The following is a 24,592-nucleotide window of genomic DNA, read 5'->3' as shown; positions in this document are numbered from 1 at the left end:
CCTTCAATTAATATAGATTTTATTTTATATTGTAGTTTTGATTTTTATTCTTTTAAATTTTATTTTATATTGTAGTTTTGATTTTCATTCTTTTAATTACTATTTGTTTAATTCTCTTATATAATTAAAATTATTTTTTTAATTTTATCATTTAATATTTAATTAATTAAAAATTAAATTTCATGGTTTTTTTCATATACGAATCTTCAAGTTTAATCATAAGCTAAAGACTATTGAATCCACTATTTTATTTAATTTCTTAACTTTTAAGTCTTCATTTTGAAATGCAAAACTTCACCTGTCATGCAAAAAATCAATGATTAACTAGCCCATCTCTATTTATCCACTGCATCGAAATAAAACAACCGTCCATTCTATAAAAGGTAAGGAGTAGGGTTCACTTTTCCAATAGAACAAGGGATGTTTATGCAAACATCCACCATGAAAATAGAATTTAAAAGAAAAGAAAAACAAAACCAGAGAGAGCTAATTGAAGAAGACAAGGATCCTTTTCGGCTACATGATAACCGGAATATTATATTACGACCGACCGACCGAGGAGAACCCATTGGCGGAAATTAAACACTAAACTAATCCTACCTTTAAATGTCTTGGAAGTCAAGCGGTCTCCCAACTTTTATTTCAATAATTACAAGTAATCATGATGCTTTTGCTTAAAATGCAAAACCTTACTACTCTGTCATATCATATTAAACAAATTAACGTGCAAATGTACCTTTCTCTGCATTGGCCAATTCTTTGCCTGTCTAATCAGATGCTAAGACTGTACGGACATGCATGTTTACTTCTAAACAATTCAAGTTTTTTTTTTTATAAGCATAAAGATTTTCTTTAAAGCAGATAATCTCCCACTAATCTCATCTTGTCATTTTGCTTTAATTTAAACCGGATCCATGCTACGTCACATGTCTGAATTAATTTTTCTTTTCAACTTAATATGTGTGTTTTTAATTAAAAAACAAAAAAAAAACAAAACCTAAGAACTGAAGTTAAAATCTCAATTAATCAAGAAAAATAAAACCCATTTATCTTTTTTATTTTTTTAAAGAAAGCAATGTCGTTCTTATATTTTATAAAAATAGTTGATCCGAGTTAATTTAAATCAATAAACCTAACTTGTGACTCGGACTTTATTATAAGTTGATCTCAAGATTTGACTTGAACAATATGTGATAAATAATTTTTAAAACTCATAACTCGAGTCATTAGAATAAAAACATCATACATAAAAAAAAATTGTGAAGTCCAATCCTCAACAAATCTTGGAGGAAAAAAATAATTATACAAAATGATCTAAAATTAAAAAAATTAATTAAAAAAGTACGGGTGAAAGTTGAAATAAGAAATAAATTAGAGGTCGAGAATATTTCTTTGACCGAAGAGTTAAATTGAAAATAGAAAAAAAATGATAGAAGGATAAAAAAAATAAGCACCAAATTATGGTTTTGTACGGGTTGAATAAGTCAGTTTTATTTTACTGAGATGAAAAAAATTGACAATGATAGTAAATGGTTTTTTTATTATAAAAAAATAACAACCACAAACTAAAAAAAAATATGAGGAAATATGTAACTAGATAAAATACAGATAAAAAGACTAGACTCGAGCAAACCCAAGTTTGCATGATAAACATCAGGTAATAAAGGCGAGCAAGCTCGGGTTAACCCTCAAAACATATGGTTTTTGTAATGAGATTGAAATAACCTGATAATGACCTATTTAAAACATGACCCGACCTGATAATTTGACCCATAACTTAGTTGATTTGGGTATTCTCCCACAATTGAATTTTTAAAATATTGAGAGACTAAAATGTTATCATTTAAAAAGCAAGGACCAAAGTAGACTTTTCAACCCTTTTTTTGAAACCGCCACCCGATTTCTCTTTGTTTTGACACTTGGGTATCATTTATTTAAATTATAACCCTTATTAATATTTTTTTAAGAATAAACTACACATTAAACAAAATTTATCTATTTTTCAACTGGACACGTTTAATTAGACATGTGACAACCCTTTATATGAAATTTTTCTCATCCGAAGAGATCATATAGTGTACCAAATGGTTATTGTTGTCCAAATTCAAGCTTCATTGTTTCTTACCCTTGACAACAAGTTTTTAACCTTTTTTTAGCCTTTATCTATGAAAAGATAACTCCTTTGTGCTCATCCAATGATACAATGCTAAACTTTCAATCTTTAAACATCATTTTAACCTACTTTAAGTTAGAAAAAAAAAGATATTGATTGCATTCTTTCAATTTCTTGAGAACTAGATAATCTTTAAAGACTTGAGCTTTTATATTATATCTTCTTTTGGGTGATTAGTGAACATTTGAGTTTGTAATAAAAAAATAATTATCTAAGTGTTAAATGACATTTAAAATCACTTAGGATTTAATGAGAGTTTTATATAAAGTTTACGAGTACATGTTAGAATCACGAGTCTTTAAAAAAATTCAGTTATAAAAGATAAAGCCTCACCCATAAAGAAGATTGTAAGTAATAATGGTGTAAATAAAAAAAATATTAAACTAGATTTGAGAGCAGGTATAATTTATCATAACAATAACATTTTAACTAATTTAGATGTTCAGGGAAAATCTAGAGCTCATATGTTTTAAAATTGTAAGCATGTAATATATGTCATAACATACTTGCAAACAATACAAAACATATAAAGATCCTAGTATACATACTATGTATATATCCAATATAGCATAAGATATTGAAATACAATCTTAGCATGCATTTTAATGTATTATATTAAACAAAATAAAAAAAGAGTAGTTATTGAAGCATTTTAAAGTAGATCAGGCTATGTTGTTATCAGTAATAAATTATTTGTTCTTATGATTTCATTATTTCTCACTTAATGCAAAAGATATTTGCAATAAATTTCTTAAGATTCTAACAACGACATCTTGTTTAGATGCACTTCTAAACAAAGTCTATAAATAAAAAATAATGTAACTCAAATAATATTGAACTTAAACTCTAGACTTGGGAGGAAATTAAAGCTTAAAATAGAGAAGAAAACACTCAAAATTAAGGTGAAGAAAAGTATGTAAAATCTAAAAATTCATGCAGAAAACTCTTCTAATATTCTTTTTTTTAATAGTGAATTTTATAACCAAAACTAATAAGAGTTAATTTTGAATAATATTATAATAAATTTCATTTATAATTAGTTTTGATTATTCACCATAAAACCAAAATTAAAACTGACAATTTAGTTTTTAAAGAGTTGCAAAAATTATCTAAAAACTATCTATATTATGAATAATTAGTTATTGAAAAAACTAAAGAAAATGGCCAGATTTAATCTATATATTAGAGAAAGTCATTCTTCATGAACCAAGTTCAAATCCAAAATTAGGTTGACAAAAGATAATATTTTATAGTCCAAAAGTTATTTTACAGTAAACATAGAACCAACTTGAATTCCGAGCATGAGTCCATTCTTCATAAACCAAATTCAAGTCTAAAATTAAGTTGATAAAAAATAATATTTTGTAGTCCAAAAAATTATTATATAGTAAACATAAGCCCAACTTGAATTCCGAGCACAAGTCGAGTTGTGCATACACGCGCATGTTATAAACCAAATCCAAGTCTAAAATTAAGTTGACAAAAAATAATATTTTGTAGTCCAAAAAATTATTATATAGTAAACATAAGCCCAACTTGAATTCCGAGCACAAATCGAGTTGTGCATACACGCGCATGTGATTTAAGCCTCAAGCTTACTATATTTAAGTCCTCCACCCTCTAAAAGCTTGAGTATCTTTTAGGTCCAATGTTAACTTCTCTCATTCTCACTAAATAAACAATTAGGAAAGCTTTTTTTTTTTTATTATTTTTAACATGGGATACAACTTTTAAAAAGTTATAGACTTCTCCAAAACATCTTAATCAATAATTCTCTGAGATTAATTTCTCTTATATTTATAATTTATTTAAATCATATTATTATTTAAATCATATTAATATTTTATATTAGAGAGCTTATATTGTAAATTAAATTCTAATAAAGTTTTAACTTTAAAAGTGAGTGAACTCCAATTTTATTTTGATTTCAAATATACTTAGTGGTATATTTTACATAAATTTTTCTAGCAAGTAGAAACCCAAGCTTCCTCTTTAGAGAATGAAATGAGCACTTAGTTTTAAGCCATTATAAAATTTTATGTGCATCTCTTTTCCTATATATCTTTACTTTTATTTATGTTTGAATTGTGATTGTATGCTTTTATTGAGATTAGCTTAAAAAGGTTGGGCATGGATTAAACTTGTGTTTGATTTAAAAAAACTAAAAATTGAAAAAGTTATTCATAATTTTAAAAAACTCCTAAATTCACCCCTATTATATGTCATATGTTGGATCTGATGAGTTAGTGAAAGCTTTTTAGTTAGTATAAAAGATTTAATGTTTAAATTTTATTCTAAATAATTTGATTTTTTCAAAAAAAACTTTTTTACCTAAAAAAATCTTAACGAAATCGATAAGCTCAACTAGGTTTTTATATGTTAGTTTAGGTTTGACCAAGTTAACATTTAACTGGTCTAATTACAAACACAATCTGAATTAAATTTTAAATCAATAATTTTTTAAATAAATATGTTTGGTTGGACCAAATTTGATAACTATAATTACAATTATCTTCGCACGAGTAACATTAATGATAAGTATCAACTAATAAAGTCCTGCCAAATACCAAATCAAATAAACTAATCTTTCCTTTGAAAGCATTTCTTGAATTCTCTAGAATACCTTTTTCTTCAAAGGTTGGATGGATTATAGAACATGGGAAATGATCCAATAATGCTAGAATACCCATTACCACAAGTAGAATGGGTGGACAATGATAATAAAGCTAGACATTTTAACGAATATGCTTCAGAATTCAAAACCATAATTAAGACAGCACTAGCCCCCTTGCTTGCCACTAAATATGAGTCTAACATGAAACGCGGCTCAGTGAGATCGTAAACCCGAGCATGCCTTTTTCATTAGCGAGAGACAGGAAATGCAGACCGAAGAGATAAGATAGATTGTGTCTAACCTCCCCAGTAACGTAGGCTCAAGGCAAATGGATATGACAGTCAATGGGATTATGATCAAAATCCATCTTCGATCAGAGAGACAACAAAAATCAAATCCTAAGCGTGCAGCAAGGACACGTATAGTTTACATAAACTCATTCTAAAAAAGGGGTTGTTTGCGAGAGCTCCAATCTTTTGTGTTTGGTCCTTGTATATATACTTTCCCATGAAAAGCCAGAACCTCCGATTGTTGCAGCGTGTAAACTTGGCTTCTCCTTTTTCCATGTTAAGAAAAGTGATAATGACCGACTCCACGAGTTTTGATTAATGTGCTTTGTTACAAAGAGACATATGTAATGGACACGTAGAAATGATCACATAATGCTAGTTTTTTTTCACCCTCATCAAACAAAATGATCAAATGTCATCATGAAGACTATAATAAAGAACTTAATAAAGCTGAGGCGATGGGATAGCCAGGTTTAATCCTTCAGTGTTAGTATAAATATGAAGATTATTCTGTGATATTCTTGTTAAATCATCCACTATACACTGTTGAGATAATGAACCACGCATGCTTTTTTCTTCTTTATTTTTAGTAAACCAGCTCTTTGAATCGAGCAATTAAAAGCAGTTTCCAACTGAGCAAGGCTAGATACCAAACCTATTAGCATGAACGAGGGAATCTTAGTAGTATATATTCATTGGCGGTCCTGAACAAAGCCTTTATCGTTCTCTGAATCCAAGAAAAGGTGTCCATGTGCTAGGCCTAGCAGTGTGGGAGACCAAAGAATATGTGCCGTTTACACACTCTCTCTCAGCCCCAGCCATCAAATTTGCTTTCGCTATCAATCTTGGTATGCTTTTGTTTTAGATTGGCCGAAGTAAAGGATAGACCCTAAAGGCAAAAGGGCGTCTAAAAGTCATGATGTCTGTCTATCGCCTTGGCCCCAGATGCACGAAAGCCCTAATCCCCTGATTGTTTATTTAACTTTGTTAAATATGCATGGCTATTTGTCAATCGCTGCTTCAATAAGATCTTTACAAAGAAAGACGATGAGGAATCAAAATTCATGGCGTAATTAAAAAAGGGTGCGCACTCTCTCATACCTTTTGACCATTATAGTAGCAGCTGCCTTTTCGTCCTTCTAGTGATCGTGCTACTGTCCCTTGATGATTTTCAAAAAGAACCACGCAAAGCTTGCAGAGATGTCACGAAATCACTGGTTGCTGCATTTGTTAATAAAAAAGATCACTACAAGAATCCGACGACAAACTTTATGGATGGTCGGCATTTAGATATTGTTGTGGTGAGAAGCTGATGCTGAGATTTCTCAACCCAAGCAAGCAGGGCGTTCCACAACTTTTATTCAATTGATAATCAATAAACTGAAGTCACCATTAGCATAGATTTGCTAAACAGTGTTTTTATTCGTACTATAATAGCTTTGCACTTGCTTCCAAAAAAAAAAAAAAGCTGAGGGAAACTGGCAGGTGATGAAGTTTAAACTTAAATCCATTTTGTCATGATACATGAACATTTCGTATTTCAATGCGTAGTGTTCAATGTTTTTTTATCAACATTTGATGGTTCTTGAAGATCTAAAAGTTTGCCCAGTCTTTTTTGTGCTGCATCTTGATAAGGCTTGCCAATAGTTTTTACAAAGATTTCCAAATTTCCAACAGTTTCCATGAGATCCTTCTGCATGGCCTCTTCAACTTCACCTGCAAGGCAACCTGCAATCCTATTTACCTGGTCTACCATTGCTTGCCGACGGGCTGGAAAAGTCGAAATTGCTACAAACCTATTATAAAGCAAAGGTTCAATTAGATATTGAATACCTTATTGCATGTTTGGATTCAAAGATATCATCAGAGGAAAAGACATAATAACAAGAACTGCTTGCTGATAACTTGATATGGATCCAGAATACAAGGACTCGTGACACAAATGCAGAGTGAAAATATGAACAACCAGCCATTCAAGTTCAAATTTAGGGGAATAAGCCAGAAAATATAAGTTTGAACGATGTCTTCAAAGAATTTGATGATATCAATCATGCAAATAAGGCACGAACATAAAATATTTGCAAGTACACTTTAGCAATGTGGACAAGAAAAAGGAAAGAAATAACATTACCCTCCAGCAGTGCAAAGGCCAAGAACAAGAAGATCTTCTAAAATCGTAGGCAGTACTGATGTCAGAAGTGAAGCAGATAAATTAGCAGCTCCTAGTCTGCCAAAAGTCCTAAGGAACTAAGATCAAAGAGAACATTTGATCTCAGGCACAAAGACCAACAAATTGACTAAAATGAAAATGGAACTTCTTCGATGGAAGTTCTCACTGCATCTAAGATAAAAGTTACAAGGAATCCCATTGAAATATCATAAAAGAGCCGATACTTCAGTTCATAAAAGAACCTAAGCCCTTATTTTTTCTTTTCCAATTACATGAGTTGGGCTTTTAGATTATAATGCAAACACATAATGCTACCAGAAATTAATTGGGCTACAAGGTGTCATTCGAAAATTGCTCCCAGATAATTTTGTTATCTCATCCAAGGTTCCACTACTGCCACCAGAAATTATCCAGGCTATAATGTGTTGTTCGTAAATTGCTAGCAGACAAATTTGTTATTTTGTGCAAGGCTCCACCTTCCTAAAAATCCCAGAATGCACCAATGCACACCAGATTCTGCACTCATGCAATAGAGAATGGAGAAAATCAAGTGTTATCAATCTCTCATGACACAAAAGGTATCATAGTTTGTTAGCATGAAAATTGTTTGTGTTTAAATAAAATATATATGTCTTGACACAGACTATACCAGACTGTTTAATTATTTAATGATGCAGCTTCTGCTCAACAAGGTTATAAAATTGTCTAAAAGCAACTTAAGAAATTTTGGCGCATGACCACAAAAAATTAGAACTAACCACTTCGTGTATTTGTTTTTCAAATAGCTTTGAAGTGACCCTAGCACTGAAGTCCTGTGTCACTCTCATGCTGAGTTCAACTTGTTTCGCCAAATAATGGGTTTCTAAATGTATCTGGGAGGTTGGATAGTCAACTGAAGTCCATCATTTTTCAAATGATTCTTTGTATAGTTTCCCTCCACGAGCACTGTTTGATTTTAACCATATCACGTATTCTCCAAGCAATTTCTGTAAGCCAAAATAACAAAAACAAGAAACAGTGAATGAGCAATTAAAGCCAAAGAATTCTGAAGGATATGCAGTTACAAAAGATGCCAATTAAATATTGAAGGAAAGAAAGGTTTTAGTGGATCTTAAAATGAACCACTAAGAGAAGCAGGCCACCTTAAGACTAAGAATCAGCCAAATGCCCCAGATGGCTATAGCAATTATTTTAAGCTTTCCAAATAAATAAAGAGGAAAAAAATGATTGATGAAAGATAATACATGTTAAAATACAGCATAGTAACAAATATAAAGCATCATCAACACAGGTCCTCGAAAAGGTAAGAAACAATAACTCACTTGTGCATCTGTTAGTGCAGGACCAATTATATCATTTTGAATCTTTGAGGTGGTCAGCATTGTGGTAGACTTTTCTCCTCTGAATACAGATGAAGCAACAAGATCAAGATTTGATAATTGTAGGGTTGAATCTTAGAGCTCCAAAACATGAGATTTTGTCACGTCAATCTTCGATTTCATCCATCAGTTCAGCACATAGATGGTATAATTTCATGAAAAATTACCACAAATTTACATCTAATTCAATAGTGTGAGTCTGAGTATTAACATCTTTTCTGGAAAACTTACCAGCATAGTTTTTCTCCTCCATGAGATGCTCTCATTTTCCAACTCTGTAGCACACTTTTTCACACAATCAATTATTTCTGTAGCAGAGGTTAGGTCCTGCTTGGCATATTGGCAATCTTGGTTCACAAGAGTTTCACAAGCAGAAAGTAAACGTTCAGCAATCACAATTGGGGTTTCAAGTTTAAGCCTTGTTCTTTCCATTACTGTTGTTGTTGAGGCATCTAAGAAACTATATAAGAACTGTTCAACTATATAATAACTGTTCAAGTTCATAGAATCTAGTGAATTTCAAATGAGATTCAGAAACCAATAATTCAGAGTATTCTTTTCCAGTATGAGAAGAAGCTGACAGTTTTGCTTCAAGAGCAGACCGAGCAGATATAGGATATAATATCATGTCATCAGTGTTCAGCAATTTCCTTGTATTCTCCTTAATGAACAATATAGCTTCCCTCGAGCTACATAAAATCACATAAACAAAAGTAGACTCCTGTAAGTAGCTTGAGTGGTGTGGATAACAAGAAATATTGAAAAATAATATGGAAAAAAGTATATAATTAACCTCACTGGAATTCTGATAGAGGTCAGATTTATTTAACATGAAAATAACTTTCTTCTTCCACTGTTGAATATAACGAAGAAAAGCAACCTGGAAATAATATCAGGAGGGAGACCAAAATTACTTTTGGAAGCAACAAATCACTGGTAGAGATATTTTAACCACTGAGAAAACAAATTTGATATGATGCTGATATTAATACCACATCTTATATTAATATGCATGTGCCAAAGATGAAGCAATTGTTTGGATTTATATTGCTCCAGGTCACCTTTATACTAGGAATTTTCTCAGCAAAATTCACTTCAAAACTAATTGAAGGTACCTTCAACAGAACCTTGATGTAGTTCAATCTTATTTGGATGGCATTGAGGAGTTCAAATGCAGTTTTTCAGTAACTCATTTCTTACTAACATTTTCCTGGATAATGAGTAAAAATGTAACACATGGGTCAGGGCATTCAAATCCACTGTGTTTCGGAACTATAAAACATCATATATTGCTATGTCACATTCACAATCACACATACCTCACTTTCAGTTAATGGCTTGTCAGCAGAAATAACAAAAAGAAGCAAATCTGCATGGGGCACAAATTCTTCAGCAAGACACTGTTGCCTGTGGAGAATGACATTAGTCCCTGGTGTATCAGCAATATTCATCTGTTTAAGAAAGAATTAAAAAATAAAATGCATTAGCTATAGCATCCAAAGCAGCAACTAGTATGAAATGCAATTCCGCAGGAAACAAAATATCATGTTGTAGAAGTAAAAAGAAAATTTACATTTGCACATGGCAGAAATTGCTATAGACACTTCTTGTAAGGTTATGCACATCCAAAAAGTTCACATAAAAAGGATGGTTGCAGCTGAATGTTAACTAAACTGATCATAAACACACAAATTTCATGCTTTTGCAAAGAAAAGAGGTAGTTCTGCCTATGGATCCCTATGCATAAAATACCTTGGAACCTTGCATTTTGACATAAACAAGATGACCCAAGTAGGAATTTATATAGAACATCTCAGAACTGAATTCAGGAGTTCAAGTGAGATGAAAAGTGAAAAGACTTCCTTCTTTAAGAATTGGAACTGGTAGGTAGCATATATAGTGACCATCTCGATGCCTTTCATGGCGTTGTTGCTATTCAGAATTACTCTTGGAGTAGCATAAGAAAGTTATCTCATTTGTTGTAGGAACAACAACCTCATTAAGGTATCTTTTTCCAAGAAGTGTATTAATAACAATTGATTTCCCAGAGTTGAACTCACCCTGGATGGTATCAATAAAGGCAAACCGTCATGGGAGAACAAAAACCTTTGGCAGCATGTTCATAAAGATAACGACACCAAAAACCAACCAATCTCTATATGAATCTTAGTATTTTTTTTTTCATGATAACAAACTTATCTACGTTTATTACAGAAAAAGTTTTTAAGAAAAGCATATGAAGAGAAAAATCAAGGAAAGCTAAAAGTGAAAAATGTTAATGTCAATGCCTTTCTCTAGAAGGGTTTTAGTGCAACATTTTCACTTACGAATGCTAGGTCCAACCTAGATAGAGGGTAGGGTTGAGGAGTGATAAGAACAAGAAATGGATCCTTAGAAAGTATAAAAGGCATATTGACCCGTGATTTGATTGAACAAGGTATGGAAAAACAACAAAGGTAACACCCAAAGGCCAAAATGTAACAGTTTAGTCAGCTTGTTCATGGAGTTATTTGAACAAAAATGGAAACCCTGAGACATAAAACAATGCTCTGATCTCATGCAACAAGCAAATGAAAGTCAAGACATAAACTTGACACAATTGTTTTTCTTCATTAAGAAGTTGAACAAAACTACAAGAAAAATACTGACGACCATTTTAATTATAGATCTTTTCAAGTAAATAGTAAAGATTTATAAAAAAAAAATGTAGAGCTAGTACCAATGTATATCCCTGGCACCAGAATTTGTTGAAGTTCAGCACACAATTACCACTATAGCCAGTAAAAATGGCTCATCAATCCGAGATACCACATCAATGAGAAGTGAAAGCTCCCCCATCTGTCGTTCAAGTCCAATACGCTCATTCAGGCTTAAAAAGCAAGAAAAAGAATTGACAAGTATGTAGATTATCACATGAGCATCCAAATGCTAAATTTTTAAATAAAAGATCACCAGAGGAGTAGCTTTCTGCATAACATCAATAGCTTCGAGCAATATTGATCTCTCTTTTTCTATGAGCTGTTTTTCTCTATCCTCCATTTAACAAAGCCTGCCACTGTTTTTTTCTCATGAATATCATTTTCCATATCCAATTATTTGAGCTTGCTGAAGCTTTTGAACTCATCCTGAGATTTTTTATCTGTTGCACTCGCAGTGTCAAACATTTGACTCAAATCATCATCACTAAATAACTTCAAATCTTCCAATGACAAAACTAAACCACTAGCACCAAAATTGACAAATTTTGATGCTCCCATGGACACTTTGGCCTCCCCACGAGAAGCATAAAGGGAAAAGATTGGTATATTCACATTCCCAAATCCAGAGCTCATTTCTACATCAAAATCTTTCTCTAGGCCGAGAACATGTATAAGAAAATCAGCACCTTCAGAATTTGACGCATTCAATGCAGCATTTGGTGTTTGCACAATCCTGGCTACTAAAGGCAGAACAACTGATTCAGATTTAGAACCCATCAGCATATTTCTTACCACAAAGGCAGGAAGCCCTGTAAAACAACAAAGAAACACATTACCCTTCCATACAAGAATTATTCCAAGCATCCATTACATGTATTAAACCAGAATGAACACAATTCTCTACAAAATCCACTTCAAATACTAACTCAAACCATATGCAAATAAAGAAAGTACGCACAATAATCATAAAATTAATTTGGAGAGGCATTGAAAAGAAAGGAATCGTGGAAACTAAACTTAAAATGGATAAATGAAGCGAGACCGACCTTGATCAGACAGCACAACACCACGAGCATTAACAGCAGCAGCTATATCAACACGTTCTCCAATCAACAAATAAGCACGATCTCTCACCACTGACTTCACCAAAAAGGCTGCCTCGTAAAGGCTCTTCCCTCTGCCACCACGACCATCACCATCACTGCCACCATTGAGGACCACAATCCCTACCGACTTAGACACAGCCTTATCAATCAAATCCGACGCTTCACTTCCGCTACGAATGACGTCCTCGGAGTCCAGCTGGGGGACAATGTTGGCGACTTTAATTTCGGGGCGTTTGTAACCGCCAGGGAAAAGGGTTCTTGGTGGTGGTGGTGGTTGTTGTTGATATGGAAAGTTTTGATTGGTGAACTGTTTTTGTTGGAGAGGATAGGGAAATGGTGGGTTCGGTGATGGGGAGATTTGAAGCGAGCGAAAGAGGGGGGAAGGGGAGGAGGGAAACGGATGAGAAAGAATGAGGGTTTTGGGGTGTGGAGGGAGAGGAGACGTGTCATGGAAGTGAAATGGGAGAGAAAGAGTGTAAGACGGGAAGTGGGAGGGGGAGGCGGAGGAAGCTTGTCTCTTGCTATGAATTTGTGCAATCGTATCTGTTTTGTTTGCGAAGGAAAGTTTGAAGACAAAGCTTCGACAACCTCGATCAAACCTGTCATGCTGTTTTGTTTGAGAAAAGTTACGTACAAGTCCTCTAATTATATAAGGGGTTTCAATTTGCTCTTCCATTATGTTCTAACTTCTAACTTTCAACAATTTTAATAGTCACTATAAAAAATATTTACGGTTGCATTTTGTTTGTATACTTAATTTGAAGCTTTAGTTTGGGTAGAATTTAACCAAGAGATTTTAATAAAATTTAATATTTTAAATTAATTTCTTTAATTCATTATATTAAAAAAATATTAAAACTAGTTTTTTTAAAATAATTATCTACTTATTTTTTTTCAGAGACTAGGATGAAGATGATAAGAATAATATAAAAAATTAAATAAATTTAAATATGTATTTTTCAATGATATAAATTTAAATTTTTTATTAGTTACATTCAATAATGTTAAAAAAAATCTAAGTACCTTGAAAAATAAGATTTATATCTTTAATAATTGGTTAATCTCTTAATCTGGGTGTTTATTTTATTTTTTTTAATCAAGTTGATTGATGAAAATACAATAATTTTAAAAAATATTTTGAAAATAAATATATAATAAAAAATAGAGATTTTAAACTTTTTATTTCAAAAATTTATAGTCTATTTATATTTATAATCTATGAGTATTTTTTAGAAGGAGAAATAAAGTATAATATTATATAATATTGTCTCGGTACTATCTTGATAGCATTAATGAGAATATATATATATATATATATATATATATATATATATATATATATGATTGAAAATATAATGTGTTATTAAAAAAATTTATACATTATTTTTAACATAATATTAATTTGATACTTAGAAGATTTTTTATCCTGTTAAGAAATTAAGAGATAACAACCTTGGATTTTGTTTCGAGCAATTATTATGGGAAAAAAAAAAAAAAAAGAACAAGCTTGGAGAAGGTGGGACCTTGCTAGATACCGAACTCAAAGTGCTTCGGCCGGAACATACCCGAGCCAAGGGGGAAAAGCCGTCGAAGCAAAGCTTCGTTGATGCATTCTGTTATCCTTGGTACAGAGGCCGCTCTAATCTCTGCAATTTTTCCAAGTTTTTAGTAAGATATCCATGAATAACACTGCGCTGAAATTGGCTGGACTCTCCATGTAAGAGATTGATGTGGGGATTCAATTGCCAGTTTATGAATCTCCAACCCTGACCAGATGCAGCAAAGTCTTCTTCTTGTTTTACCATTCCGACAATCAAGAGCAACTCGAAGGCCCCTGAAAGTGTTAATTTGTTCCTGCTGTTCCGAATAGACAGAATAACACTGAGACTCGATAAAAACACAAGACCATGTTTATTCCATAATATGATATATGCTCGAGCTCTTGTTCCTCCTTGCTGTAGCACATGGAAAATTCAAAATGGGTCGTCATCTCCTAGGTTATGTAGTTGATATTTGATTCCAATGAGTCTCATGAAAATTGTAAGGGTTGATTCTCTCTCAGATCTCTATTTCTTTATTTCTCTACTCAAATTCTTTTTTCCTCGAATGGATTTCTAAATGTATATTTGTTGCTAATATAAACAGGTTTGATTTTGGTATTAGAAGAGTAGTTTTAAAGATTTTAGTTTTGATGTGGGAAAGATGTGAAAGAGAAATTTTTAAATAGAGGGGAAATGGTGTTCAAAAAGATTAAAAAATTTGTTTTTGAGAGAGATCTTTCTTATTTTATTTCTTTTTGTATTAAATATATATGTGAAGATATTATAGTTATTTTGACCGATTAAAAAGATATTTAAAAGTAAAGTAATGAATTTTTTTAAAGTAATTTTTATTTATAAATATATTAAAAAATTATTTTTAAAAAATTATTTTAACCGTGATAAAAAAATAAATTACCTGTAATTTAAATTGTTTGTTTTTTAAATTGTAATGGATGCTTAAAGGTGTTTATACACACACAATGAAAATAACTAATTAATACCAAGCCGCTTGTAGCTCAGTGGCGTCAGCGCTGCTCGCCTTCTTTCGAACCTCAGTTCGAGTTTCCGTGGGAGTGGGGCTGGCGAGTGGTGTCCTTTCTGGTTCTGCTAGCTCCTTGCTGTGTGGTACGCCTGTCGTCCCCGCGGTGCCTAAACTGTTTACTGAGGCTTGCAGGATGTCCAGTGAACTGTGGGATTAGTCGTGGTGCGCGTCAGCTGGCCGGCCACCCATGTTAATAAAAACAAAAAAAAGAAAGAGCTAATTAATAAATAAGGGCGCAGGAACTAAATAGGTAAGGGCAACAGTAACGCATGACCTTCTTTCAGTCACCTCATCTGACGCCTCTTCTCTACTGTCTCCAAAGCATTTTGCCCGTGAGTGAAACACCATGGGAAGGAAACCCAATGCTCTTGTCAAGCTCAAAGAAAGGGTTAATGTCGTAAGTTTAACCACCATCAACAACATGCTTGCCCTTTCCCCCCTTTTAACAAATGCCCGTAGACCAAGTGATTCTATGTCTTTTCTTTATATTGTTTTCCGGTCTCTTCGTCCTGTCTTTCACTTGTTTTTTTTTTTTTTTCCAAAAGACTAGTTTTTCTCTTTTATAAATTGTTTTTATCTTCCTGTTTTCAGTTCGTATTTTGTATGTCCCGGTTTATTTTACTCATTTTTCTATGTAGTCAATGTTTTTGGTTAAAGTTTTCATCTTTTAAATTGGATATTGAGAAGTAGCTTGGAAACGACAAAGTTTGTTAATATGCAATGACCCTTCGTCTTCTCTTCTTTTTAGCATCTTGCGATTGCTTGATAATCATCCTATGTAATCATGGTTCGGGGTTACAAAGTCGCTATTCCAAAAGGCGGTTTTTATAGTTTAGCTTTGCGCTTGTTTTATTCTATGATTTTCCTTTGTTAATGTTTGTGGTTTTGAATTACAAATGTCGTATATGTGGCATAGAGGAAATTTCAAATTCTAGCCTCGTTATCGATGTGCAAGGCTTGAAGTGTCCACCCTTATAGTGTTGTTTTTTTGGAAAAATCACCATTTAGCGTTTATTGTATTGCCATTCTTACAGTTCCTTGAAATGTTTAGTTGTTTGATTTGATTCAGTTTTGAACTGATTTGTTTGATTTTGATGGAAGGCTGAGAGTACGGTTCCTACTGTTACAGAGGTGCACTTGGAGCACAATAATAGCAATTCCTTCTTGCAGCCTGAAAGCTCGAAACCGCCTGCAAATTCTTCCTTGGAGGGAGTGGAACTGAACCTTCAAATGCAAGCAGACTTTGCTAAATCATCTTCAAAAAAGAAAGCAAGGAAAACCCCTGCCAAGGTTAGGCGATCTGAGCGTCTTCAAACTTCAGCTGTGGATACTCAGAGCCAAGATATTGAGCGTGTCATTGAAGAGATAACTCTCAGTGGAAGCGAAGAAGAAGAGGACCCTGTGGATGCAGAATTGCCGGAGCCTACTTTGATGGGCAAAAACTTGGAAGGAAAAGTAGACTATATTCTGAAAATGCTAGAGGTGCAACGTAATACCACAGATGTGAAGTTTGAGGTATTAAGTTATTACCTGGGATGTAATTAGCTTTCTTGTTCTTTATATCTTTGCCATTTTTATTTAATCCATATGTAACAGTAGTTGACTATGGATCAGGCAACCAAGAACTCTTTTAGTGGGAACTGTAGCGGTGGGGGTGATATCACATATAAAAGCTTGTATATTGATTCCGAAAAGAAGGTGATCTTACTCCTGTGGCATGTTGAGAATCCTTTCTTTTGTTATGTTATCATCCTTAATTATTTTTAGTTTAATTCTTGGATTTCATTTTTTGGTTATTTGCTTTGTAGGTTGAAGCCTTAATGGAGGAAAATTATCAGCTTACTTTGAAGTTACAAAATGCTCTTGGCAAAATAGAAGCAGTATGTTTTTCCCTTTATTTGTCTATGTTTTAACTGGACTTGTTTATTAGTAGATGTGAATATTGAGAGGTAACCATTCTCTAGAAGCATTATAATGTCCCATACATTGAGGAATAAATTGAATGTTTTTCATTGTAGTGACAAAGTTTCATTATCTGCTGATGAGCTTTTGTTGACACTGCTGAGTGAGTTAGTACGGGTGGTTTCATGTATGTTGGAATTTCCTAAGTTTTTGGTAATAGTTATCTGTGTAAAGGCTTGGGGCACATCTTGGGATCATTTCTTTCCAGTCAAAATGTATGTAGCAAAGTGGAGGTTCTATACATTCTTTTACTAGTGTTTTAAAAATAAATATTTTAAAGTTTTCATTGTTTATTCTATATCTCTTCATGATGTCCATATCACTTCACTGATTGCCTAGACAACATGACAACCCTCTTTTGCTTGAGTTCTTTAATGCATGTATACCAGAAGCATGCAAGATCAATTCTGGGCTACTTCTATTTTCTTTACACATTTTTTTTTGTGAGACAGAAATACATTAGTTTACAGGCATCATACTAGTCTCTCTCTGCTCCCCCCTCCATCCTTCTTTGCTTGAGTTCTTGAATACACGAATAGCAGATGCATGTGACACCAATCCATGGGTTTAGGCCAGTTCTGTTTTCTTTATCTATTTTCTTTTTCTTTTTTGAGATGGAAGTGGTGTTAGCGCTGAGGATTGAAATTGTAAAAAATTCTCTGAAACAAATCACACTCTTCAAAATCCATCTGGCTTCCTGAAAGCAGTGAGTTTTTCTTTTCCCCTGCTAAGTTCATATAAGTTGTATATGACCTGTCCAGCTGGCAAATTTGATGCGTTTGAATAGGTCATGCGTTTACCTTCTTATTTATTTCTTCTTGAGTTGTGATGTGCTTGTTTTGCGTCCTTTTCATAACCAGAAATGCTTTACGGATGGAAAGGGGGGAAATAACGCAGTTGTTTTTGTCACGATCACACATTTTGACATGATTTTGTTTTCTGTAGTATGAGAAGGGGAACCCTATGGTTTGTGATATGCTGGAGAAGTTCAATGAGATCTTGCTCTCACAACTATCATCTGAAGCAACTGATGGCAATTTTACTGCACCTGAAACTGTTACTGCTACTAAGAGAAAGAGACTTGACAAGCAAACAAGAGGGAACGGACACTCTGACAATCTCACGTAGTCCTTGTTTTGCTTCGATGGAACTAGTGGGCTCTTGGACAGAATATCAGGAGCCCACGATCACTTCTTTTTTTTTTTATCAAAGCAATACTTTTGAGGTTCCAAGTCGGTGTATTATTTGCGCGCGCCCGTTTATCCGCAGCAGGTGTTTTTATCCTTCACTTTTCAGCAACTCTCTGTTTGATTAGCCATGAAAGAAACTGAACAGCTCTGATAAGTTCATTATATTGCTCACAAGGAATGGCAACATCGGGCACTCAAAGGAATTGAACAGTTCTGATAAGTTCATTATAGTATTTAGTATTATATACACTCTATTGCTCACTTTATCCCTCAAAGGAATGGCAACATCGGGCACTCAAAGGAATTGAACAGTTCTGATAAATTATAGTATTTAGTATTATATACACTCTATTGCTCACTTTTGAGGTTCCGCTGTTAGTGAAGGAGATGGATAAACAAAATATACGCGTAGTGAATCCCTCCTTACAGCCCCATTTATTCTCATTATGATAATAGTGGGAACAAAATTACATCGTACATGGGGAAGGCACCGAGGATCCACATATCAAGCAACCCATGGGGCTTCATCTGGTGTAAGGTTTTTAACAGAGAAAAACACTGACAAAAATTTACAGTTCAAGTGGAACTAAAATAAGAACCCTGATCAAATTACTGACAACCGGTGGCTGCCTCTCATTATTCTCCTTATTTATTTACTCATCCCCTCCTTCGTAACTGGATTCATCGAATGAAGTGGCAAATCCAAAAACATTCTTCTGAGGTGTTTTTGCAATTTCACAGTCATCTTCATTGTCTTCCATGATAGAGGATGATGGAGAAGAAAAGTCCAAGCACATTCCACGTATAACTTGCTCATAGGATGCAGAGAGATCTTGTGTCGTGATTTGGTGGTACTCTACAAGCTGGTGAAGGCATTGATTTTCCCGTTTAAGATTAGCATTTTCATTTGCTAATCTGGATTTTTCTGCAAGTAGTGCTTCCATTTGAAGCCTCATCTGCGTCGATGTATAGGCATATCGTGTTGATCAAAATTGCAACCACAATTATTCTACCATAACCTAGTCAATTTGAGGTGTACATCAAGGGCTTACCAGATCATCTTCTTCTGGTCTAGTCCCTTCACAGAATCCATCTCGAATCCTCCTGTTTTCCTCTTCAAGCAGAGCGCATCGCTCTTGCATAAAACATAAATCGGATCTTATGGACTTCAGTTCCCTAGCAAGTGCAGCTGCTTTTGTTGCCATGGAAACTGCCAGCTGCAGAACACCAAAGGGCAATAGCAATTAGCACAGAACTTGATAGCATGCAACAGATCAAACACAGCACTAAACAGAAAGGAGAAACCAACATTTTTGGCTCTCTTCAGCCTTTTATTCTCAAGGCATTGCCCGTTTCCCTTGTGAAGATCATTTTCTTGATCTTCTGATCTGTCATCTGGGTCAAACTTCCTCTTCAATACTTTCTTTCCTTCTTCATTTTGTAGCTTTTCTTCATCTTCTCGTTTGATCTCGGAGTCCTCGAGTACACTGTGGAATATTTCTCTCAATGTGGGCGGTTCGGCTAGATGTCTAGCTCCCTGAAAACAGAGAAAACAGTGAAGTAACAGATTGACATCAGAACCAGAATTTCTCTGATCGAAAAGAACAGCTCCAGGATAAGCAGGTAAAATATATTTCTTATGGAGACAAAACCAAGTTTGACAGGTACAGTAAACAAGTTTAAAAACTCTAAAAAGAGTTGCCATCTACCTGAAGAGCATTGTCCAGGTTATCAGAGAGCTGAGAAAGGTTTTGAGAAATGGAGTCAAACCCTCTTAGGAGAAGCAACGAATCCTCCTTCATTCTCTTAGCTCGATCTGATTCACCAACTCTCTGTAAAAAAAACCGTCTGGATTAAGGATACAAAGAAATCGAAACAAGAATCAATGGAAAGAAAGATGAAACTTAAAAGTTAAAACAGACCACATGTTTGCCAAAAGAAGGATCAAGATTGAGCTGATCTTGACCAATTGAGACATGGCGTTGCCGATTCTCAAGAAGCGTGCCCATACGGCTGCGCAGAGCGCTCCAAAAACGCTTGTCTGAATCCGGGCTAAACAGAGGAGACGAAACCATCAAGCTAGTAGACTCCTTTAATCAGCAACCAATGTAAACAAAATTAGTGTGTAAGAAATCGGCTTAAAAGAAGAGAATCAAAGAGAAAAGGAAGGAGGGGGGGATACCTTGTTGAGGTGGGCAGCTGGGGATGGGGAATCCACTGAAGCAGCCATGAGAGGGTTAACGGCTAGTTTCTTAGGAGGAGAGACTAATAGTGGTGATGATGGGCATTTAAAGGATAGGGCACCGATCTTAGGCTAACGTTCGAAAATCAATCTGAAGTATTTTTTTTAATGATCTTGTCTTTGTCTTGTTGGACTATCTAAAAAGTGTACGGACCTGGTCCACTCCTTTGAGATCATTTAAAGCAGTTGTGTTTTTTCAACGCGCCAGGTGGGCTCTCATTTTCTGATCCAACGGTTGCGATCTGCGATTTAAGATCCGGTGAGATGGGGTAAATAAAGTAAAGTAGCAGCTCCTGCCAACGTTTCCTTGGAACATGACACACTTTAACTTATCTTACTTGTAGTGATTATTAAGTTACAGAAATTAAAGACAAATATAAATATCTTTTTATTACTTTGAATTAATGCCTTTTAGATTATGAGAATATATCCATTTGTTTTAGGATGAGAAAAATAGACATGAAGATAAATATAAGAAACATGAGGAGGCATTGACGGGCAACATTCAAACAAGATAAAAATAAATTTAAATCTTAAATTTACTTTTTAATTATTAAGAATTTAAATCTTTTTAGTTTTAGGACCGGTAAAATTAATTGAGGTATTTATAAAATAACATCAATATTAATATTAATAAAAAATAAATATAATATGTAGAATTTATATTAGAGTTTTTTTTAATAATTGGATATTTTTTATATCATAAAAAAAGATAAAATTTTCTAATATATATATATATATATTCAAATGATTAGAATTCTAACTTAAAAATTCATTTTAGTACTAAATTTTTTTATGTAAAAATATTTTTCTATCCAAGCCATGCTAATGACAAACCATCTCCGATATTTTTTATTAAAATCATGGATAACACAACAATTATGGTATGAGCCGTCATGGTGTTTTTTATTAAAAAATACATGGATAGCATTAACAAATAAACGGTGAACTCATCACATTCATGGTTCGCTCTGTAAATTTTCTCATTAACTACAACCAATCATCTCAATTGTAACATTGAAATTACCTGGGAAATTAACTGCATAAAATAAATGAAAAGTCCGGCCGTTACCTTTATCTCCAAAGTCCAAAGAACTGCTGGTTCTCAATTCTCATACAATAAAAAAGGCAACAGTCTATGGCTACTCTTGCTCCTCCATCATCCTCCTCTTTCACCTTCTCCAGTCCAGCTTTGAGGCTTTCTCATCCTTCCCTCTTATGCTCATCACGCCTCTCTCTTTCTTCTTTGTCGCAATTATCCCCACTCTCTTCTTCTCTCTCAATATCTCCTTCTTTTGCTGCACAACCCATATGTTCAAGACGCCTCTTTACCTCTTCTTTCACAGTCAAGGCTAGTGCTGCAGAGAAAAAGAAGGTCCTTATAGTTAATACGAACAGTGGTGGTCATGCAGTTATTGGGTTCTATTTTGCTAAAGAGCTCTTGGGTTCTGGCCATGAAGTCACTATCTTGACTGTTGGTGAAGAGAGCTCTGACAAAATGAAGAAGCCTCCGTTCAGTAGGTTCTCAGTAAGTTCTAAAAATCAGAATATACAGATACGCGTGGCTTATAATTATCTGGGAAATTCTCTTCTTAACTTTGGCTGTTGGGGCTTGGTTTTTGCTTTTGAAGGAAATTGTGAGTGCTGGAGGGAAGACAGTATGGGGAAACCCAGCGGAGGTAGGGAAGGTTGTGGAAGGAGCAGCATTTGATGTGGTGCTGGATAACAATGGCAAGGACCTGGATGCTGTGAGGTTTGTTACTATATTTCTCGTTGCTAGCGAGTAACTAGTATTTAAACATGTAGGCGAGGCATGTCATGTTGTTAATTTGCAATGTGATCCACTATGTTCAACTCCATAATTCGGTGGTTTTAGTAATTTCTGATTTGGGACTGTAAGCAATATGCTGAAGGATGAAATGGTGGAATATTTCAGTTAGGGAATGGCCCATTTGCAAATTATTCAATGGATTTGGCTCGAAGTTCATGAATTTAAGCATTTAGCATGTTTACTAATTACTAATTTCTGAGTTGATTGCAGGATTTTATATTTGAGGGTACTGGGAATTGACATGGTCAGCGAATACTTCTGTATATTTTATAGCTATGAGATTGGCAAAATTGAAGATAAGGAACTGACTGTGGGATTCTGAAGATGAGAAAACAGTTCACAATTTGAATAAGCAAAAACTAGCATCTAATACCTACGGGCTTATAATGGTTGTTGAATTTTAAGGGATTAGTAACTTTGTGGTGTTTGTGCTGATTGTTTAACAATCATAATTCCAGGAAGATGTATCCTGCAAGTATATACAGTTCCAGCTTCTCTTTTGATCACAACTGTTTTTCTCCCTGCATAGGCCTGTAGTAGACTGGGCCAAGAGTGCTGGTGTGCAGCAGTTCATGTTCATCAGCAGTGCTGGAATCTACAAACCAACCGATGAACCTCCTCATGTTGAAGGGGTAACTTTGTGTATTATGTTTCCAGTAGCATTCAAATAGATTGGAACCTTCTGATCTTGACTGAGTTTTTCGTCATTACAGGATGTTGTTAAAGCTGATGCTGGACATGTTGGGGTGGAGAAATACATAGCAGAGATTTTCAGTAGTTGGGCTATATTCCGTCCACAATACATGATTGGGTCTGGAAACAATAAAGATTGTGAGGAGTGGTTTTTTGATCGTAAGTACTAAGTAGGCAGCTAGGCGATAGGGGTATTGTGCAATGCCTCGATGTGGAGGCAATACGAGTTTACGATTATCTTTGATGTGATTTCGTTTCAGTTTCATTTTAACAGCTGCCAACGATTGTTTTATGTCAATGGTGTCGAATTCTTTACTTCTCTATCATTAAAACTTTTATTAAAAAAATATTGGAAAATTTCCCAGCTGTTAACTTCTGTCCATGAGAAAACCTGATTTTGATCTTCTGTGAACAGGAATTGTCCGGAAAAGGCCAGTGCCAATCCCTGGCTCTGGGATGCAACTGACTAATATCGCCCATGCCAGGGACTTATCCTCCATGCTTACTCTAGCAGTAGAGAACCCAGAAGCTGCATCTGGCAAGATATTCAACTGTGTAAGCGACCGCGCTGTGACCCTGGATGGAATGGCCAAACTCTGTGCACAAGCTGCAGGTCTACCGGTAGAGATTGTGCATTACGATCCAAAAGTTGTTGGAATTGATGCAAAGAAAGCTTTTCCTTTCCGAAATATGGTAATGGCTTATTTTCATCTCATCATGAATTACACGCTTAATTACTTCAGTTCATTATTTGTCCACCTTGAATCATCACTTACAATTCTACTGGACAGTTTTAACAATTTCATCTCCTCCTGCGTGCACTAGCCCCTTTATATACTTCATGGCAAAACAAAAACAGTAATTAGATTGTAGAAAACACCAAATGATGCGCTTCAGCTGTATCATATTACTCAAGTTGCTGTAGAATTTATACTGGAAGCCATATAATATACCTTAATGTGTTCTTTACACCAGAACTTTGCAACTGTTTGAGCAAATAGATGGCCTAAATAATTGGCCCATGTATATCGTGCAGCACTTCTATGCGGAACCACGAGCTGCCAAGGAAATATTGGGATGGCAGGGTACCACAAACCTTCCTGAAGACTTGAAAGAGCGATTTGATGAGTATGTTAAGATTGGCCGAGACAAGAAGCCAATGCAATTCGAGATTGATGACAAAATACTAGAGTCACTCAAAGTTCCAGTAGCCGCGTGAATAATAATCACGATAAAAAATCTACCTACCCATTGTAGATGGCTGTAGGAGCTGCATTTTATCTCTCATCTCTGTTCTATATTTTGTCAAGAATTATTTAATTTATTAAGAAATTATTCATCTGCTAATATAATTCTGCTTTGATTATAGGTCTAATGTGTGTTTGATAATGCAATTGTGAATGCTTTTCGAGTAGCTCTCGCATGAAAAAAAAACATCATAAAAAAACATGAAAGGTTTAATAAAAAATGATGTTTTTTTAAGTATTTTCTCTGATAATTTTGAAATCTTTATATCAAAATCATTAAAAAAAAAAAAAACATCAATTTAATAAATTTTCAAGAATAAAAGTACTTTAAAAAACATTCAAATGCTAAATGTTTAGATGAAAACTCGTGTTGCTCTGCCCAAAAATAATAAAAAAAAACATTCAAAATTATA

At 34.2% G+C, this 24,592-nt stretch overlaps 4 protein-coding genes across 6 annotated transcripts; 2 read left to right on the top strand and 2 right to left on the bottom strand.

Moving 5' to 3' along the window:
• Positions 1 to 6,446: 6,446 nt before the first annotated feature.
• Positions 6,447 to 13,107, bottom strand: LOC105126973 (uncharacterized). Its single transcript, XM_011028033.1, is given in 13 exon segments — positions 6,447 to 6,631; positions 6,633 to 6,873; positions 7,209 to 7,324; positions 8,006 to 8,233; positions 8,570 to 8,737; positions 8,858 to 9,121; positions 9,123 to 9,506; positions 9,946 to 10,085; positions 10,573 to 10,687; positions 11,390 to 11,464; positions 11,579 to 11,664; positions 11,667 to 12,134; positions 12,372 to 13,107. Coding segments are annotated over 13 exon segments (3,060 nt in total). The 3' UTR covers positions 6,447 to 6,592.
• A 2,168-nt stretch (positions 13,108 to 15,275) lies between these two features.
• On the top strand, positions 15,276 to 18,578 carry LOC105126860 (uncharacterized). 3 transcript variants are annotated; one of them, XR_842505.1, is made up of 6 exons: positions 15,276 to 15,411; positions 16,116 to 16,529; positions 16,629 to 16,712; positions 16,823 to 16,894; positions 17,922 to 18,396; positions 18,502 to 18,578. XR_842505.1 is itself a non-coding variant. In XM_011027877.1 (5 exons), the coding sequence occupies exons 1-5, from the start codon at positions 15,361 to 15,363 to the stop codon at positions 18,102 to 18,104; spliced, it is 735 nt and encodes a 244-aa protein (XP_011026179.1). In that variant the 5' UTR covers positions 15,276 to 15,360; the 3' UTR covers positions 18,105 to 18,511. The 3 variants fall into 3 exon arrangements, 2 of the variants coding, with proteins under 2 accessions (XP_011026179.1, XP_011026177.1); XM_011027877.1 differs by having other exon boundaries at positions 16,185 to 16,529; positions 17,922 to 18,511; XM_011027875.1 differs by having other exon boundaries at positions 17,922 to 18,511.
• LOC105126861 (uncharacterized) lies at positions 18,579 to 20,503 on the bottom strand. Its single transcript, XM_011027878.1, has 6 exons — positions 20,349 to 20,503; positions 20,089 to 20,256; positions 19,876 to 19,998; positions 19,476 to 19,703; positions 19,219 to 19,383; positions 18,579 to 19,122 (listed from the first exon to the last, which is right to left on the bottom strand). Exons 1-6 carry the CDS (start codon positions 20,394 to 20,396, stop codon positions 18,820 to 18,822), a joined length of 1,035 nt encoding a protein of 344 aa, XP_011026180.1. The 5' UTR covers positions 20,397 to 20,503; the 3' UTR covers positions 18,579 to 18,819.
• A 979-nt stretch (positions 20,504 to 21,482) lies between these two features.
• LOC105126859 (chloroplast stem-loop binding protein of 41 kDa a, chloroplastic) lies at positions 21,483 to 24,307 on the top strand. Its single transcript, XM_011027874.1, has 6 exons — positions 21,483 to 21,936; positions 22,040 to 22,161; positions 22,769 to 22,871; positions 22,953 to 23,091; positions 23,348 to 23,625; positions 23,969 to 24,307. Exons 1-6 carry the CDS (start codon positions 21,547 to 21,549, stop codon positions 24,149 to 24,151), a joined length of 1,215 nt encoding a protein of 404 aa, XP_011026176.1. The 5' UTR covers positions 21,483 to 21,546; the 3' UTR covers positions 24,152 to 24,307.
• Positions 24,308 to 24,592: the final 285 nt, after the last annotated feature.

The sequence above is a fragment of the Populus euphratica genome, unplaced genomic scaffold (genome assembly GCF_000495115.2).
Source record: "Populus euphratica unplaced genomic scaffold, PopEup_1.0 scaffold30.1, whole genome shotgun sequence".
Taxonomy (NCBI): Eukaryota; Viridiplantae; Streptophyta; class Magnoliopsida; order Malpighiales; family Salicaceae; genus Populus; species Populus euphratica.
The sequence above is the reverse complement of the archived record's forward strand: the minus strand, read 5'-3'. Positions and strand labels throughout refer to the sequence as shown.

Excerpts from the sequence above, each read along its gene's own strand:
- LOC105126860 (XM_011027875.1), top strand. The coding sequence starts at position 15,361 with ATGGGAAGGAAACCCAATGCTCTTGTCAAGCTCAAAGAAAGGGTTAAT. Across the intron at positions 16,530-16,628 it reads CCACAGATGTGAAGTTTGAG|GCAACCAAGAACTCTTTTAG; the intron begins GTATTAAGTTAT and ends ACTATGGATCAG. Across the intron at positions 16,895-17,921 it reads CTCTTGGCAAAATAGAAGCA|TATGAGAAGGGGAACCCTAT; the intron begins GTATGTTTTTCC and ends TGTTTTCTGTAG.
- LOC105126861 (XM_011027878.1), bottom strand. The coding sequence starts at position 20,396 with ATGGCTGCTTCAGTGGATTCCCCATCCCCAGCTGCCCACCTCAACAAG. Across the intron at positions 20,257-20,348 it reads CAGCTGCCCACCTCAACAAG|GAGTCTACTAGCTTGATGGT; the intron begins GTATCCCCCCCT and ends TGCTGATTAAAG. Across the intron at positions 19,123-19,218 it reads GACCAGAAGAAGATGATCTG|ATGAGGCTTCAAATGGAAGC; the intron begins GTAAGCCCTTGA and ends ACATCGACGCAG.
- LOC105126859 (XM_011027874.1), top strand. The coding sequence starts at position 21,547 with ATGGCTACTCTTGCTCCTCCATCATCCTCCTCTTTCACCTTCTCCAGT. Across the intron at positions 21,937-22,039 it reads CTCCGTTCAGTAGGTTCTCA|GAAATTGTGAGTGCTGGAGG; the intron begins GTAAGTTCTAAA and ends TTGCTTTTGAAG. Across the intron at positions 22,872-22,952 it reads AACCTCCTCATGTTGAAGGG|GATGTTGTTAAAGCTGATGC; the intron begins GTAACTTTGTGT and ends TCGTCATTACAG.